The 19515-nt window shown below is 38.9% G+C and overlaps 1 protein-coding gene across 2 annotated transcripts in view; it reads left to right on the top strand.

The window, feature by feature from the left end:
• Positions 1 to 18333, top strand: part of MFSD14B (major facilitator superfamily domain containing 14B) — a 121677-nt gene extending 103344 nt beyond the window's left edge. For both annotated transcript variants that reach the window (XM_070480719.1, XM_070480718.1), the window contains 4 exons: positions 12258 to 12370; positions 13837 to 13934; positions 15703 to 15845; positions 16562 to 18333. In XM_070480719.1, coding sequence (XP_070336820.1) covers positions 12258 to 12370; positions 13837 to 13934; positions 15703 to 15845; positions 16562 to 16813 — 606 coding nt within the window. In that variant the 3' untranslated portion in view covers positions 16814 to 18333. The remainder of the gene's footprint in view (positions 1 to 12257; positions 12371 to 13836; positions 13935 to 15702; positions 15846 to 16561) is intronic.
• The last annotated feature ends 1182 nt before the right edge of the window (positions 18334 to 19515 follow it).

Here is a 19515-nt window from a genome sequence, read left to right as displayed (position 1 = left end):
ATTTTTGTCTGTGGTGTTAGTTCACTTCAGTTCAGTTGCTCAGTCGTGTCTGACTCTTTGTGACCCCATGAACCGCAGCACGCCAGGCCTCCCTGCCCATCACCAACTCCTGAAGTCTACCCAAACCCATATCCATTGAGTCAGTGATGCCATCCAACCATCTCATCCTCTGTCATCCCCTTCTCCTCCTGCCATCAATCTTTCTGCATCAGGGTCCTTTCAAATGAGTCAGCTCTTCGCATCAGGTGGCCAAAGTATTGGAGTCTCAGCTTCAGCATCAGTCCTTCCAATGAACACCCAGGACTGATCTCCTTTAGGATGGACTGGTTGGATCTCCTTGCAGTCCAAGGGACTCTCAAGAGTCTTCTCCAACACCACACTTCAAAAGCATCAATTTTTCGGCTTTCAGCTTTCTTCACTGTCCAACTCTCACATCCATACATGACTACTGGAAAAACCATAGCCTTGACTAGATGGACATTTGTTGACAAAGTAACGTCTCTGCTTTTTAGTATGCTGTCTAAGTTGGTCATAACTTTCCTTCCAAGGAGTAAGCATCTTTTAATTTAATGGCTGCAGTCACCATCTGCAGTGATTTTGGATCCCAAAAAATAAAGTCAGCCACTGTCTCCACTGTTTCCCCATCTATTTGCCATGAAGTGATGGGACTGGATGCCATTATTAAGTGTTCTAATTTCATTCTTTTGCATGTAGCTGTCCAGTTTTCCCAGCACCACTTATTGAAGAGGCTGTTTTTGCCTCATTGTATGTTCTTGCCTCCTTTGTCAAAAATAAAGTACCCACAGATGCATGGGTTTATTTCTGGGCTTTCTGTCTTCTTCCATTGGTCTATCTTTCTGTTTTGGTGCCAATACCATATGTCTTGATGACTGTAGCTTTGTAGTATAATCTGAAGTTAGGAATGTGGATTCCTCTAGTTCCATTTTTCTTTCCTAAGACTGCTTTAGCTATTCGGGGTCTTTTGTGTTTCCATATGAATTGTGAGATTTTCTGTTCTAGTTCTGTTAAAAATACCATTGGTAATTTGATAGGGATCACATTGAATCTGTATATTGCATTTGGTAGTATAGTCATTTTCACAATATTGATTTGGCTTATCCAGGAGCATAGAATATCTCTCCATCTGTTTATGTCATCTTTGATTTCTTTAATCCGTGTCTTATAGTTTTCTGTGTACAGTTCTTTTGTCTCCTTAGGTAGGTTTATTCCTAGATGTTTTATTCTTTTTTGTTATAATGGTGAATGGGATTGATCCCTTTATTTCTTGTTCTGATTTTTCATTATTAGTATATACAAATACAAGTGATTTTATTGTATTGATTTTTTTTCCTGCAACTTTGCTAAATGCACTGTTTAGTTAGAGTAATTTTCTGGTAGTAACTTTAGGGTTTTCTGTGTATACTATCTGCAAACAGTGAGAGCTTTACTTCTTTTCCAACCTGGATTTATTTTATTCCTTTTTCTTCTCTGATTGCTGTACCTAAGGCTTAAAAAATACAAATAATAGTGGTGAGAGTGGACACCCTTTTCTTGTTCCTGATATTACGGGGAATGCTTTCAGTTTTTCACCATTGAGAATCATGTTTGCTGTGGGCTTATCATATATAGCCTTTAATATATTGAGGTAGATTCCTTCTGTGCTCATTTTTTTGAAGAGTTTTAATCATTAATGGGTGCTGAATTTTGTCAAAGACTTTCTCTGCTTGAAAGACTTTCTTTGCTACCTATTGAAATGATCATATGGCTTTTATCTTTCAATTTGTTAATATGGTGTATCATATTAATTGATTTGCATATATTGAAGAATCCTTGCATCCCTGGAATAAACCCAACTTGATCATGGTGTATGAGCTTTTTAATGTGTTCTTGAATTCTGTTTGCTAAAATTTTGTTGAGGATTTTTGCATCTATGTTCATCAGTGATATTGCCCTGTAGATTTCTTTTTTGTGTATTGTCTTTGTCTGGTTTTGGTATCAGGGTGATGGTGGCCTCGAAGAGTGAGTTTGGAAGTGTTCCCTCTGGAATTTTTTGAAAGAGTTTTGGGAGGATAGGCATTAGCTCTTCTCTAACATTTGCTGGAGTTCACCTATGAGGCCGTCTGGTCTTGGGCTTTTGGTTTTTGGGAGATTTTTTATCACAGTTTCTATTTCAGTGCTTGTAATTGGGTTGTTCATTATTTCTTTCTTTCTGGTTCATTCTTGGAAGATTGAACTTTTCTAAGAATCTGTCCATTTCCTCCAGGTTATCCATTTTATTGCCATTTGTTTGTTCATAATAGTGTCTTACAGTCCTTTGTATTTCTGCCTTGTCTGTTGTAACCTCCTTTTTCATTTTGAATTTTGTTGATTTGATTCTTCTCTCTTTTGTTCTTGATGAGTCTGGCTAAAGGTTTGTGAACTTTGTTTATCCTCTCAAAGAACCAGCTTTAGTTTTATTAATTATTACTATTGTTTCTTTCATTTCTTTTTCATTTACTTCTGCTCTGATCTTTATTATTTCTTTCCTTCTGCTACTTTTGGGGGATTCTCTTTTTGTTCTTGCTCCAGTTGTTTTAGGTGTAACGTTAGGTTGTCTATATGATGTTTTTGTTTCTTGAGGTAGGATTGTATTGCTATAAACTTTGCTTTTAGAACTACTTTTGCTACATCCTATAGGTTTTGAGTTGTCATGTTTTCATTGTCATTTGTTTCTATGAATGTTTTGATTTCCCTTTTGATTTCTTTAGTAACATGTTGCTTATTTAGAAATGTTTAATCTCCGTGTGTTTGTGTTTTTTACAGTATTTTTCTTGTAATTAAAATCCAGTCTCATAGCACTGTGGTCAGAGAAGACACTGATATGATTTCAGTTTTCTTGAATTTACTGAGGTTTGATATGTGACCCAAGATGTGGTCTCTCCTGGAGAATGTTCCATGTGCACTTGAGAAGAAAGGTGTATTCTTCTGCATTTGGATGGAATGTCCTGAAGATATCAATGAGGTCCATCTCGTTTAATGTATCATTTCAGACTTGTGTTTCCTTATTAATTTTCTGTTTTGTTGATCTGTCCATTTTGTAAGTTGAGTGTTAAAGTCTCCCACTTTACTGTGTTACTGTCAGTTTCTCCTTTTATGTCTGTGTTTGTCTTACGTATTGAGGTATTCCTATGTTGGGTGAATAGATATTAAAAATTGTTATGTCTTCCTCTTGGATTGATCCCTTGATGTATCTGTAGTGTCCTTTCTTATCTCTTATAATATTCTTTAAGGACTGCTTTGTCTTATATAAGGATTTCTACTCCAGCTTTGTTTTGTTTTACATTTGCATGAAATATATTTTCCATCCTCTCACTTTCAGTCTATATGTGTCTTCAGGTCTGAAGTGGGTTTCTTGTAGACAGCATATATTTGGGTTTTGTTTTTATATCCATTCAGCCAGTCTGTGTCTTTTGGTTGGAGTATTTAATCCATTTACTTTTAAAGTAATTGTTGATATATTTGTTCCTATTGCCATTTTCTTAATTGTTTGGGGTTTGTTTTTGCGGATCATTATCTTCTCTTACATTTCCTGGCTGTATAAGTATATGTTTAATATATGTTGTAAAACTGGTTTGGTGGTACTGAATTCTCTTAACTTTTACTTGTCTGAAAAGCTTTTGATTTCTCCATCAATTTTGAATGAGATCCTTGCTGGATAGAGTGATCTTGGTTGTAGATTTTTCCTTCTTAGCACTTTAAATATATCCTGCCATTCTCTTCTGGCCTGCAGAGTTTCTGCTGAAAGATCAGCTGTTAAAAACATATGGGGTTTCACTTGTATGTTACTTGTTGCTTCTCCCTTGCTGCTTTTAATATTCTTTCCTTGTGTTTAATCATTTTTAGTTTGATTAGTATGTGTCTAGGTGTGTTTCTCCTTGGTTTATCCTGTATGGGACTCTTTGCACCTCTTCTTGAATTTGATTGAGTATTTCCCTTTCCATGTTGGGGAAATTTTCCAAATTTTCTCATCCTGTTTATTTTTCTCTTCTTCTGCAACTCCTATAATTTGAATGTTGATGTGTTTGATATTGTCCCAGAAGTTTCTGAGACTATCCTCAGTTCTTTTCATTCTTTTTACTTTTCTGCTCTTCAGAAGTTATTTCCTCCATTTTATCTTCCAACTCCCTAATCCATTCTTCTACTTCAGATATTCTGCTATTGATTCCTTCTAAAGTGTTTTTAATTTCAGTAGTTGTGTAGTTTGTCTCTGTATGTGTATTCTTTAATTTTTCTGGGTCTTTGTTAATTGATTCTTGCATTTTCTCCATTCTGTTTTCAAAGTTCTTGATCATCTTTACTGTCATTATTCTGAATTCTTTTTCAGGTAGGTTGCCTTTTTCCTCTTCATTTATTTGGACTTCTGTCTTTCTAGTTTGTTCCTTCATTTGTGCAGTATTTCTCTGCCTTTTCTTTTTTTTAAAAAAACTTATTGTGTTTGAGGTCTCCTTTTCCCAGGCCTCAAGGTTGAATTCTTTCTTCATTTTGGTTTCTGCCCTCCTAAGGTTCGCCAGTGGTTTGTTTAAGCTTAGTGTAGGGTGAGATTTGCGCTAAGTTTTTTTTTCTGATGGGCAAGGCTGAGTGAGTTGGTACTCCTATATGCTGATGATTGGGTTTGTATTGTTTTGTTTGTTGTTTGGATCAGGTGTCCTGCACAGAATGCTACTGGTGGTTGATGCTGGTTCTTGTATTCAAGTGGTTTCCTTTGTGGGAGTTCTTACTATTTGATACACCCTAGGGTTAGGAGTTCTCCGGTAGTCTAGTGTCTTGGAGGCGGTGCTTCCGCTCCGAAGGCACAAGGCTCGATCTCTGGCCAGAACAGAGATTCCATAGGTGGGTTTTTATGGCGCTAAATGGTATTAAAACAAATACCACGAATGATAAACCAAAGATGAACCCCACACAAATGCCTGTTACAAAATCAAGCAAAGATTAATTAGCATAATGGAATATACACATACACATATACACGCATGAGCAAAATCAAAAACATTCCAGTAGAAATAAATTACAGTAGATTGACCTGGTGAACAAAGGAAACCAAAAATGACATCTACCAGTTAAGAACAAAACTAACTAGGGCACAAACTGGACAACAAAACTAAAGCAAGGTGGGGAGTAAAGCAATAAGAACAAAACTAACAAAGATGGTCAGAAAAAGAGAGGAAAGAGAATAGAAAGGTAAAGTTAAATAGAAGTAGATAAAAAAGATTTATATATATAATAAAGATTAAGTTCAAGGGGAAAAGAACAGTAGGAAAGGCAAACAAAGGAATAAATGTAGAAAAGATAATAGGTTTAAAATTTTTTTAAGCTAAAATTATAAAAAGAGGAAAAAGAGAAGAAAAAAAAAAAGAAAACACCACAAAACTGCAAAAGGCCAATGTAGACCCAGAGGTTTATAACAGCAATAAAAAAGTGTGATTAAGTGTGATTGAAAGAAAAACTCAAAAGCTTAATTAGGTTTCATATTGCTAATAAAATTGACAACTACAATAGAGGGAGGGAAAAAAGGGAGGGGGGAATCCAAAAGAAACTACAGAGCTCATCAAAATATAAGAATAATAAATGTATCCATTGAGTATCTGCTGTCAGCATCCTTTCCCTTGCTGGGAGTCATAGCTCACCTCACCTCTGTGAGATGCCCTCAACATTGCTCTGGTTTCTGAACCTGCTGTGGGGCAGCTCAGACTCTAATCTGGTCCTCCTGCTGTGTGTTCTTGCCTCAGATGTTCACAGCTGTCAGAACTAGTGCGTTTTCTTTTGTGGGAGCTCTCAGTGACCTTTTTTTATATTCCATAGGCACAGAATCTGCCTAGTTGATCATGTGGATTTAATCTGCAGCTTATACAGCTGGTGGGAAGGTTTTGGGTCTTCCGCCTTAACCACACTTCCCCCTGGGTTTCAATTGTGGTTTTATTTCCACCACTGCGAATGGGTCATCCACCTGGGTTTGCTCCTGAGGCTGCCCTGGAGGACTTGGGTTTGCCCCTCTGAGGGCCAGGTGTGGAGGTGGTGCGTGGTGCAGCTGCTTGGGTCTTAGGGGCTCTGGCAGCACCAGGTACTCAGGGGAGTTGGTATGTACGGCAGCAGGAATATAGTGCTCTAGAAGGATATGACAACCAGTATAGGCCAACACACTCCAGTATTCTCACTTGGAGAACCCCCCTGACAGAGAAGCCCACAGTCCACAGGGTCAAAAAGAGTTGGACACAACCAAAGCAATCCCATATTCATAGATGCAAGACTTTTTTTCCTGTGGCAACTCGGCCCATTGAGGGTTGAGCATGAAGGTGGCTCATCTGCCTAGGTCCCACGGACCTTGGCAGCGCCAAGTGTGCAAGGACATGGACTGCCTCAGTCACAGCAGTATGGCCCTATCAGAGTCTCTTTTCAAGCCTCTGGTAGCTAGTGATCAGAAGGCTGCTTTAGATATTCTTTCTCTGTAGCTCCATCCATTCATGCACTTAGAGGGCTCCCTTGCCTGGGATCCTTCTCTGTTCTACACATCAGGCACATAGAGGGGCCCCTGGCTGGAGTCCTAGCCTGTAGATCTGCATGTCAGGCACATGGAGGGGCCCCCTGGGTGGGGTCCTACTTCTGTAGAACGGTGAGTCAGGCACTTGATGGGCCAGCCTCTCTATTGTTCTGTGCTGATGCTGGTGTGGGGAGAGAGGGCTGTGGTGATGGCTTCACCCTGTTGGCGTAACTCAGCATATTGCCTTGCATCCATGGCTGCCTGCTTTCCTCCACAGGCATTTCCCACCACAGACTCCTCCGTCACAGCCCCTCAGCCTGTGTCTCTGCTGTCAATAGCAGCACTCGCCCTGGGATTGCTCTGCAATCCCTAAACTCCAGCTCCCAGCTGCTGTGCCTTCCCGGGGACCTGCATCCCTGTCCAGGGTATATATGGCTGCGGCAAGGACAGTCTGATTCTCATTCCATTCAGGCTGCCACAGATCAGCTGCTTCACTCTCACCCTTAAGTGTTTCTCCTCTGACTCAGACAATTGCCCTGATGTGGGGATCGGACCCCTGCTTCAGTTCCCCACCTGCCGAGGACAGATCCAGTCCTACTAACACTCTAGTTTTCCCTGCTAGTTGCTTCGTCCTGCTGAGTTCTGTGTGGTTCTATATGTTCTTTTCCATTGGTCAGGTCCTCCTGTCTGCTCTCAGCTGGTGTTCTGTAAGTACTTCTGTGTCTGAAGGTGTGTTCCTGATGTATCCATGAAGAGAGATGTACTCCACATCCACCTACTCCTCCACCATCTTGTTCCTTTTGGAATTTAATAGAAATTTCTAGTGGTTTTTAGAATATGTGTGGTTACCCCTAATGCATTGGTTTGGCACATAAAAATTTGCTTTTACAGCCACCAACCACAGTCTTTCTCCACTATTGTGAAATTAACCAGAAGAATGTTTCAATATTATTTTAATACTGAAAAATAGTGAAAGGGAAAAACATAAGTGAAAATTTCTAAATACTACAATTTTTGCTATCCACAAAACTGAAGAAGTGTGGTAAGTCAGTACATTAGGATTATATGTCATTACTTCATGGCAATTAGAGGGGGAAAAGGTGGAAGTAGTGAGAGATTTCATCTTCCTGGGCTCTAAAATCACTGCAGATGGTGACTGTAGCCATGAAATCAGAAGACGTTTGCTTCTTGGCAGGAAAGCAGTGACAAACATAGACAGCATGTTGAAAAGCAGAGACATCACCCTGCTGGCAAAGGTCCATATAGTCAAGGCTGTGGACTTCCCAGTGATCACGTACAGTTGTGACAGCTAGACTTTAAAGAAGACGGAGCACCAAATAACTGATACCTTCAAACTGTGGTGCTGAAAAAGACTCCTAAGAGTCCCTTGGACAGCAAGGAAATCAAACAAATCAATCTTAAGGGAAATCAACCCTGAATCCTCTTTGGAAGGACTGGTGCTGAAGCTGAAACTCCAGTATTTGGTTATCTGATGTGCCCAGCAGACTCATTGGAAAAAGCCCCTCATGCTGGGAAAGATTGAGGGCAGAAGTAAAAGAGGGCATCAGAGGATGGATGGCTGGATGGCATCACCAATGCAATGGACATGAACTTGGGCAAATTCAGGAGATGGTGGGGGGCAGGAAGGCTAGTGTGCTGTAGTCCATGAGGTTGCAAAGAGTGTGACATGACTAGGGAACTGAACAACAATTGAATATTCCCCCGTCTTTTATAAATACAGGACCACAAAAAGGGCATATGTGCTTTGAATTAATTCATTGATATGCATAGGTACATTCACTATATTGTATGGGACTGCAGAGAGGCTGTTTCCCTGAAATAGCTATGTTGTTCAGTTGCTAAGTCATGTCCAACCTTTTATGACCCTGTGGACTGCAGCATGCAAGCTCCTCTGTCCTCCACTATTTCCAAGAGTTTGATCAAATTCATGTCCATTGAGTCAGTGATGCTATCTAATCATCATGCTCTGCAGCCCCCTTTTCCTTTTGCCTTCAATCTTCCCAGCATCTGGATCTTTTCCAGTGAGTTGGCTCTTCCCATCAGGGGTCCAAAGTATTGGAGCTTCAACCTCAGCATTGGTCCTTCCGATGAGTATCCAGGGTTGATTTCCTTTAGGATTGACTGGTTTGATCTCCTTGCAGTCCAAGGGACTCTGAAGAGTTTTCTCCAGCACCAAATTAGAAAGCATCAATTCTTCAGTGCCCAGCCTTCTTTATGACACAACTTACATCCATATGTGACAACAGAAAAACCATAGCAATGACTATACAGACCTTTGTCAGCAAAGCATTGTCTCTGCTTTTCAAAATGCTGTCTAGGGTTGTCATAGCTTTCCTTCCAAGGAGCAAGTGTGTTTTAATTTCATGGCTACAGTCACTGTCCGCAGTGATTTTGGAGCCCAAGAAAATAAAATCTGTCACTGTTTCCACTTTTTGCCCTTTTATTTGCTGTGAAGTGATGGGACTGGATGGCTTGATCTTAGTTTTTTTAATGTTGAGTTTCAGGCCAACTTTTTCACTCTCATCAAGAGGCTCTTTAGTCCCTCTTTGCTTTCCTACCATTAGAGTGGTATCATCTGCATATCTGAGGTTGTTGATATTTCTCCTAGCAGTTTTGATTCCAGCTTGTGATTCATCAAGCTCAGCATTTCTCATGATATACTTGGCATATAAATTAAATGAGCAGGGTGACAAGATACAGCCTTCACGTACTTCTTTCCCAATTTGGAATCAGTCAGTTGTTCCATGTCCAATTCTAAATTTGCTTCTTGACTTGCATACAGGTTTCTTGGGAGACAGGTAAGGTGATCTGGTATTCCCATCTCTTTAAGAATTTTCCACAGTTTGCTGTTTTCCACACAATCAAACGCTTTAGAATAGTCAGTGAAGCAGAAGTAAATGTTTTTCTGGAAGCCCCTTGCTTTCTCTATAATCCATCAAGTATTGGCGATTTGATCTCTCATTCCTCTGCCTTTTCTGATCCCAGCTTGAACATCTGAAAGTTCTTGATTCATGTACTGCTGAAGCCTCGCTTGAAGGATTTTAAGCATAACCTTGCAAGCATGTGAAATGAGTGCAATTGTATGGTAGTTTGAACATTATTTGACATTGCCCTTCTTTGGGATTGGAATGAAAACTGACCTTTTCCAGTCCTGTGGCCACTGCTCAGTTTTCCAAATTTGCTGATGTACTGAGACAAAGACTTCTTATCTCTCCTTGCTATTTTCTGCATTCATTTGGTTATATCTCTCCCTTTCTCCCTTGCCTTTCACTTCTCTCCTTTCCTCAGCTATTTGTAAAGCCCTCTCAGACAACCACTTTGCCTTCTTGCATTTCTTTTTCTTTTGAGATGGTTTTGGTCATTGACTCCTGTGCAGTGTTACAAACCTCCATCCATAGTTCTGTAGTCACTCTATCAGATCTATTGAATCTATTCATTATCTTCATTGTATAATCATAAGGGATTTGATTCAGATCTTACCTGAATGGCTCAGTGGTTTTCCCTACTTTCTTCAGTTTAAGCCTGAATTTTACAATAAGGAGATGATGATCTGAGTCACAGCCCAATCCAGGTCTTGTTTTTGCTGAGTGTATAAAGTTTCTCCATCTTTGGCTGCAAAGAATATAATCAGTCTGACTTCAATATTGACTCTTTGGTGAAATCCATTTGTAGAGCCATCCCTTATATTGTTGGAAGAGGGTGTTTGCTATGACCAATGTGTTCTTTTAGCAACAGTCTGTTAGCTTTTGCCCTGCTTCATTTTGTACTCCCAAAGCCAAACCTTGCCTGTTACTCCACATATCTCTTGACTTCCTACTTTTGCATTCCAGTCCCCTGTAACGAAAAGGACATCTTTTTTTGGTGTTAGTTCTAGAAGGTCTTGTAAGTCTTCAGAGAACTGTTTGACTCCAGTTTCTTCAGCATTAGTGGTTGGGGCATAGACTTGGATTACTGTGATATTGGAATGGTTTGCCTTGAAAATGAACTGAGATCATTTTATTGTTCTTATGATTGCACCCAAGTACTGCATCTTGGATTCATTTGTTGACTATAAGGGCTACTCCATTTCTTCTAAGGGGTTCTTGCCCACAGTAGTAGATATAATGGTCATCTGAATTAAATTCACCCGTTCCTGTCCATTTTAATTTACTGATTCCTAAAATGTCGATGTTCACTCTTCCATCTTGTGCTTGACTACGTCCAACTTGATTCATAAACATAACATTCCAGGTTCCTATGCAGTATTGTTCTTTACAGCATCAGACTTTTCTTTGATCAGTGGATACATCCACAGCTAAGTGTCATTCCTGTTTTGTCCAACCAACTTAATCCTTTTTGCAGCTATTCATAATTGCCCTCTGATCTTCCCCAGTAGCATATTGCATTCCTTCCAACTTGGGGGAGCTCATCTGCTGGTGTCATATCTTTCTGCCTTTTCATACTGCTCATGAGGTTCTCCAGGCAAAAATACTGAAGGGGTTTGCCATTCCTTCCTCTGGTGGACCATGTTCTGTCAGAACTCTTCACCACGACCCATCCATGTTGGCCCTGCAGGGCATGGCTTATAGCTTCACTGAGTTATAGGCCCCTTCACCACAAGGCTGGGATTCATGATGAGGCTATATGCTGTTTTAAAGCATGGTAGGCCATGTGGAACGCTCTTCTGTGATAAGTCTGTCTGGAAGAGAAATGAGAATGCCACAAAATTGTTTTCCCAAAATACTAGAACTGATATACCTCATAGGAATACATTCAGGTAAACGCCTTTTACTTTTTAACTGTATCAGTCAATGTAAATTATGTTAAACTTTCAAGTTGCTTATGATTTTGTTTTTTGTTTTTTAATATTAACTCTGGTTAGTTAGCCCAGATTCCCCTTTCAGTCTATCTCACCTACTTTTTTAGCAGAGTGGTGTCTCAGACAGTAAAGAATCTGCCTGCAGTGCAAGAGACCGAGTTCAATTTTTGGGTTAGGAAAGTCCCCTGGAGAAGGGGATGGCAACTCACTCTGGTATTCTTGCCTGAAGAATTCCATGGAAAGAGGAGGCTGGCGGGCTATAGTCCATGGGGTTGCAAAGACTCGGACAGGACTGAGTGACTAACACATTTTATATTTGTTAAAATCATATTTGTATCAATCCAACTTTGTGAAACTGTTAACTCCCACCAATTGAACTACAAGGAGGTCAAAGCAGTCAATCCTAAAGGAAATCAACCCTGAATATTCATTGGAAGGAGTGAAGCTGAAATTCTGATACTTTGGCCACCTGATAACAAAGAGCCAACTCATTGTAAAAGACCCTGATGCTGGGAAACATTGAAGGCAGGAGGAGAATGGGGCAACAGAGGATGAGATGGTTCAATGGCATCACAGACTCAATGGACATGAGTTTGAGCAAACTCCGGGATATAGTGGAGGACAGGGAAGTCTGATGTGCTACAGTTCATGGGGTCGAAGAGTTTTAGTGACTGAACAACAAGAAGCAGCACATAAACAGATTCTTTGGGAGGAGGCTGGAGGCCCTGAGCCCAGGTCAGTTTGGGAAGTCCTTGAAGCTTCACTGCTTTTAGAGCTGCGTCAGTTCTATGTGGTTTCCAAGGTCTCAGGTCAAGTGGGCTGCAATTAGACGTTCTTGGTCACCATTAATGGGCTTTTTCACAGAGCTTGCATGAAATCTCTGTGCTTATATGATTTCTAATGATTATCCCCTTTGCTTTGCAGACAGTCTTTCTTACTAGCTTGATGAGAGCATTAGGGAATAAGAACACTGTTCTCCTTGGTTTGGGCTTCCAGATGTTCCAGCTAGCCTGGTACGGTTTTGGATCTCAAGCATGGTAAGTCTCTCCGATAGATTCTCATGACAGATTTATCTTTTAGAGGAGCTTCAATTAGCTGAGTGCTCATGCAAAAGAAGCAGGAGTTATTTTACTAGCATAGTGTATTCAAAATTTCAAAAACTCTTTAGCCTTAGCTTGAGGAAGGGTACAGCTAGATAATTCCACTTTATTCAGACAGATTACCTTCACCTCAGCAAGCTTTCAGTGAGATGTTACTTAACTAAATATATGTATCTCTTTCTCCAACCCTCCAAAAAAAAGTTTTATGCCTAATTGTTAAACACATTTGTCAGTTTTTGGTGACAGCATGTATAGTCAAAAACAAAACAAGGAAACAAGGAAAAATGACTGATTATGGCAGGATTTACTGCTATAATTAGCTGAGTAACATTGGACAGTGACATAATCTTTATAATATAAAGTATGTGAGTTAGATGAACACTAAGATCTCCTCCAAAAGCTTCTGTACCCAGAGGCAGTCTTATTACTTCTAACAATTAGATTCCTGTTAATAGGAAAGCAAGTCAAATTAAGCCCTGTGGAATAAGAAAAAATAAAAAGAAGTGAGTGCTGTTTTGTTGTGTGGCAAGTTTCCTTATGTGCCTATTACCAAATACTATGGTTCATATCTTCATTTAAAATGTTTGACTTAGTCCTTATTTTACAACCAAAAATGAATGACACAGTTTAGAACTTGAAATGCTTTAGGTGGTTAGTGGTAGATTCTTCTTGTTCTTGGAAACCTTAATTTTAGTCCTATGAACTTTGGTTCAACAGCTGATTCTATCGACCTAAAGGGTTTTTCCTTTTAAGTAAGGTTATTCTTGTCATCCCCAAGACAGTCTGGTCAAACAGGTTTCTAGCTCATTTGGCACTGGACTTTGCTCACACTCACGCTTAATACTAACACACACATAAGTTCAAAGGAACATAGGCTCCTTTCACTGAGATGCAGGTCTAAAGGAAGCAGACTTGGAAGTCTGCAAGATGTCATCCTGAACTTCAGGCCTCCGTTTTTTTCTGTTGGTTGCACACAACACTTTATTGAGGGTGAAAAACTGAGCAGCCTAAGGGCAGTTTGGAGGTCAGCCTTTGAAAAGTACGAGAGAAAAGTGGAAAGTTGGTGAGAAAAAATGTGGATTTATAGAAACAAGAAATCCTTTTGAATTTCATTGAGCTTGCATTTAAAGATGGCAATAGAGAAACCAGGAAGAAAAACATATTTTGACAGGTAAGATAAAGAAATGAAGCTTTCCCAGCTCATGAAGTGATCAGTATTAGTATTAACAGTGTGCTGTGTAACTTTCTAGGTTTAAAAAAAAAAAATGTCAAAGAGGAAAAAAATAAATACAACTTAATACAAGACAACAGAAAGCATTTTGTGCTTTTGCCACTTGTACTCTGAACAGCACTGTCACTGGGGCTGGCCTGCCCCCTGACCACAGCCTGACCTGTCATTGCAGGATGATGTGGGCAGCAGGGATTGTGGCCGCCGTGTCCAGCATTACGTTTCCAGCAGTCAGTACCCTCGTCTCTCAGAATGCAGAGTCAAATCAGCAAGGTGAGGCCACTGTCCCCCTCACTGTTTCTTTCCCTCAGTGGAGATGTACCTGCCAGGAGCGTGAGCATCTCTGAGCCTCTTTCCACGTCAGCATAGAAACAGGTTACAGCTGTGTGGTCCCTGCTGAGCAATCATACCTCTTTACGTTGGCAAATAGGAAAATTCTCTTTTCCTTCCTGCTTTGATTTTATACTCATTTTTGAAATCTGGACACAGCAAGTCAGAATACTTAGAAATACAACTATCTAATTTCTCTTTTCAGTTTTGACTCTTCTTTTATGTTACCATCAGAATTTACTAGACTATACTCATATTTTAACAAATATCTATTAAATAATGATAGAAAAGCTGAAAAACCATTAGTCCTTTATTTAATCACTTGTAATCACTGAAGTTTCTTTAATTTGGAATCACTCAAAGTCCATTATTTACCCAGTTTAGAAAATGATTCTTTGAGCAGATAAAGAGCAGATAAATCTGTGTAGTTTTTGATAATTGGATGCAGAATGAGAGACAAAAGTAAGATGATTATGTAGAGTAGCACTGTAAATGTCGAGACCCTTCATCCTTCTTGTGCCTCTGGCTTCCCTATCAGGTACTTCTTACTGCTAAAATTATTTTCCTTCTCCATCACTTAGTGGTTTACCTGACTATAGTCAGGAAATAGTGAATTTTAGAAGAAAAAAATTTTATGTCTTAGAGATCTTTATAAAGTTTCAATTAAAAAAACTAGATTGAAAAGGATAGTTTATTGGTTGCACTTATTTTTTTCACATTGGAAATTAGCCATTTTACTCATATCTACTTTTGTTTTTAAATTTTTTTTTTCTACAACAGATCTGTGCTGGTTATCTATTTTAAATATAGCAGTATCATTTGAAGACTAAATCTGTGTGTTACCCTGGTTATGGTAACTTAGTTGACTGCATCCTTGAGAGATGTGGTTGAAGTAAAGGCATGAGCTATCCGTGAAGGATGGGCATTGCCTTGGCTCTAAGAGACTCTTATCTTTGTCTCTCACTGCATGAATTTGCTTCGGGTTTTTTTATGCTTGCATGGTATTAATACAGATGTTTCTAAATGTCAGCATATAAACTTATTAGAACACAATATATTAGGTTGAATTATATTTGACCGTTTTTGACTTACAGAAACATCCATCTCATGATTCAAGATAATTTTTACCTGCCACACTGAGACACCAGAGATACCTAGAAATTGACACTTCTGGGATTTTTCAGTACAGGTGTACTTGGAATACAGCGATCACTGTGAGGAACAGAATCTGTCAGGAGGTGCTGGAAGCACACAGATTCAGGACCCCTATGGACTGACACTTGGGCAGGGATACAAGAGGCAAAGGACAGATTTTTATTGTAAAAGCACCATTAAATAAGCAGAAGAGGAAAATCTCAATCCACAAAAAAGTAGAAATTGCCTATAAATTGAGAGTATTAAAATTTTTCATTTTATCATTCCCTGTTTATAGGAAGATCTGTTGTTCAGGGGGAATTCAGCCTCAAAGGGATTTTAGAAACATCGGTGTCATTTCATATCCTTGTATATCCTTAGGACAGATAGTGAGTACAGCATTATAAGGGCATAGAAAAGGACAAGGAAACATTTGTACAATGAATGGATATCAGTATGATGGGTACTCAGTCCAGTTTAATCAGTATTTTATAGTTTAAAAGAAAGGGCTCTTAAGTCTCCAATCTTGAGATGCTTTTCTGAGAAGACTGGCTCCCTTCTCTTTGTTCTGACTCAGGAGTTGCCCAGGGTATCATAACTGGAATAAGAGGACTCTGTAATGGACTGGGACCAGCCTTGTATGGCTTCATATTCTACATGTTCCATGTGGAACTGACTGAGTTGGAACCAGAATTGATTTCTAACAATGCTGCCCTACAGGTAATTTGGTAATAAGCCTAGTTTTTAACAGTTGTATCTGATTAGAGCAAAATCTTGTGACCTTAAATTTGGAAAGTGTTCTTAGTTTTATAATATTACTATTGTATTTGACAATAGTAAGTGTTGTGTTCATTGCTTCTTGGGACTAGGGAGGGATCATTTCAGTGATAATGTCTTATGTAAAATATTTGTCCTGCCTTTGTTCAGATTCTGTTTTCACCTACATCATTTCTCTAGTGAAAATGCTATCCTCTGGTGAAACTCAGGCCAAGTAAAAGATGAAATGACCTAAACTTCCAGCTACAAATTGAGCTAAAGTGCTCTTTCTACCTTTTACTTGCTGTTATTTCCCTCCTTCCAGTCTATGTTTAATATAGATTTCTGTACAAAACTGGAGTTAATGTTCTTATGTATACAGACTGCATGATCTCAGTTCTCAGGGCAAGATTAGAGATAAACAGCTGTTGCATACATGTTTGGTTAAGCTGTCAGGAAGTGGTGCACAAAGCAGTGATTAATTGCCCTCCATTATATTCCAGACACAAGACTTTGTTAGAATTTGCCATGACAGTTAATGAACATTTGCTAATGAGAAAATAACTCACTTTTCAATGGTGTGGTTTTTATTTTTTTATTTTTTTTGGTTTATCCAGTACTAATTTCACTTTGAAAGGCTAACCAAATTCTTCATCTTCATTTGTTTCCGCACCCACCAGGGAGCTGTCATCCCAGGCCCACCATTTTTGTTTGGGGCGTGTATAGTTTTTATGTCTTTCCTGGTTGCTGTATTCATCCCTGAGTACAGTAAAGGCAGTAGAATTCAAAAACACAGCAACAGTATCAGTGGCAGCCTGGCCAACACTCCAGAACGGGGCAGTGATGAGGACATTGAGCCACTGCTTCAGGACAGCAGCATCTGGGAGCTTTCTTCCCTTGAAGAGCCTGGGCATCAGTGCACTGAGCTGTAAATTCTGCAGAAAGGATTCTGTGGACACCATCTCTGAGAGTCATGGAGCCACACCACATGGAGACTTCATGGTGCTGGAGGGGAGATACTAGTGGCATCCTTCAGGGCTGAGTTTGAGAAGTAACCACCTCCATCCCTCTGTCTTCCTCCCCTTCCTCCTCCTGTTCCTTTTCCACCATTCTTTTCCTTTTCCTTTCATTATACGTTAGAACTAATTAAGATTTGAAATGTTATACTTTCCTGCAAATAATATGCAACTCTCAAAGTTATCTGGGATCCACATTCAGAGACTCAGATAGAAGTAGTCATCTGTGGTAGAAATGATGGCTTTCCTTTAATAATGTCAGTGTAGGAGTGATCATGTCCTTTTCAAAAGGTGCAGGATAGTAATACAACTGCTGTTTCTGACAAAATTTAAGATAAAAAATCCCATATTTTCTCCTCTTCTGTTCCTCTGAACTATGTGCATTTATCCCATAGCTGTTTATAAGTGGTTGCTTCAGGAGTCACTCAGTCAGGGGTCTGTTGCCTTTGTTCTAAGATCAGCAAAAATCTAGTCTTACTCTCCTTTTCTTCTCTGCTTCCTATTCTTGGCTAGAATGACATTCAGCATATATACCTCTGGATAGTAACAATACTGATTAGTATTATTTAATACCTTTACCAGAGGAAGGAAAAATTTTTAATAAATTTAAATCATGAAGAACTAGCAGTTCAGATTCCTGGACCTAATGTCTTGGTTAGATCCATGGTGATTTTACAGAGGAAAAACATACATCAAGCATTCTGGTGGCAACATAGAAATTGGAGGGTGCTTGTAAGAACGTTTTCAACAATGTAAACATTCCTAAGTGAAGATGAGAGTTAGCAACTGGATACCAGTGGAGTTTATATCCAAGTTTAGACTCACGTCATGTTTTATTACTATTTACTCCCACCCACATATCCGGTGTCCTGCTTTTCAGTGTTTCTCATTCATCACATCCCCACCTTAACTGTTTTATGTAGGCATTTGTTTTCAGCCTTTGTTTTCATCTGTTATCTGCCTTTTGAATCTCATAGGAATATGCACAGCAAATCCCTTTCTAAAATATGGGTTTAAGAAGCTCAGTTTCACAAGTGTCTTGCTAATTTTTCAAGATGTTTTATGGACAAAGAAAACTTTAGATTTATGTGTGTTTTGCTGCACGAGTAAGTGGAGCATTTAACTAGGGCCCAACTTTAACATAGCACTCCTTTGAAAGTTTTATAGGTATGAAATATATGTAGCTATATCATAAAGAGTTTTAATTTTTTTTGATGGGGTGCTGTGTAAATCTTGTATTTATAAATATAATGAAAGTATTGACAGAAAAAATATATATACAACTTTTATAAAGGATTGTGTACTGACTGAATACATTTAAAAGAAAATATATTTTGAAACCTGTTCTGGTATGAACAAAGATAACATATCTTTTTTTACTATGCTGTTGGTTTTTAAGTTAAGCTTCTTAATGCATAATAAATTTGCAATGGATACTTTTATGTCTTTTGTATTTCTTTAAAGCAAATGGTACCATTGATCTTTAGGTTCTCCTTTGGTGACTTTCAGCTAAAATAAGTTTTTAATCCTTAAGCTAATGCAAAACATATGTGTATTTTCAAAATTAGTTTCATTTCAAAATCTTCAAAATGAGTTCACAACTTTTTAAAAATTTTTTAAAAAGCAGGGATACAAACAGTTACTTACACACCCATGTTTATTAGCAGCATTATTCACAGTAGCCAAAAGGTGGAAGAACTCAAGTGTCCATTGTTGTGTGAGTGGATAAAGAAAATATGGTATATACACAAATGGAATATTATTCAGCCTTTAAAAGGATTGTAACACATGTTACAACATGGATGAACCTTGAAGATGTTATGCTAAGTGAAATAAGCGGGACTCATATTTTTGTCACAAAAGGACAAATACTGTATGATTCCACTTATATGAAATATCTAGTCAGATTCACACAGAAAGTAGAACAGTAGTTGCCAGGACTTGGGGGAAATGGAAGTGGAAAGTTATTATGTAATGGATAGAGTTTCAGTTTGGGGCTTTCCATGTGGCTCCGTGGTAAAGAGTCTGCAATTCAGGAGATTTAGGAACTATGGGTTTGATCTCTGGGTCAGGCAGATCTCCTGGGGAAGGAAATGGCAACCCACTCCAGTATTCTTGGCTGGAAAATCCCATGGACAGAGGAGCCTAGTGGACTACAGTCCATGGAGTTGCAAAGATTTGCAAGAAAAGTTCTGGAGATGGATGGTGAGGCTGGTTGCCCAACAGTGTAAATGTACTCAATGCCATTGAACTAACCTAAAAATGGTTAAAATGATCCATTTAATTAGGTATATCTTGTCACAGTTTTTTTTAAACTTAGGTAGATTTTTTATATTGAGATACAAGTCACCATTTTAACTATTCCACAGTGTACAATTCAGTGATGTTTAGTTTATTCACAAAATTGTACAACTATTAGCATCAATTCTAGAACATTTCCATCATCCCAAAAGATAGACCCCATCACCATTAGCAGTCACTACCAATTTCCCCATCCCCATCCCCTGGAAACCAGTAATATACTTTCTCTGTCTGTAGATTTGCCTATTTTGAATATTTCATATAAATGGAATCATACAGTATGTGACATTTTGTGTCTGGCTTCTTTCACATAGCAT

The sequence above is a fragment of the Odocoileus virginianus genome, chromosome 18, assembly GCF_023699985.2.
Source record: "Odocoileus virginianus isolate 20LAN1187 ecotype Illinois chromosome 18, Ovbor_1.2, whole genome shotgun sequence".
NCBI classification, from domain to species: Eukaryota; Metazoa; Chordata; class Mammalia; order Artiodactyla; family Cervidae; genus Odocoileus; species Odocoileus virginianus.
Note: the sequence above shows the minus strand (reverse complement) of the source record. Positions and strands in the feature narration are given on the sequence as shown.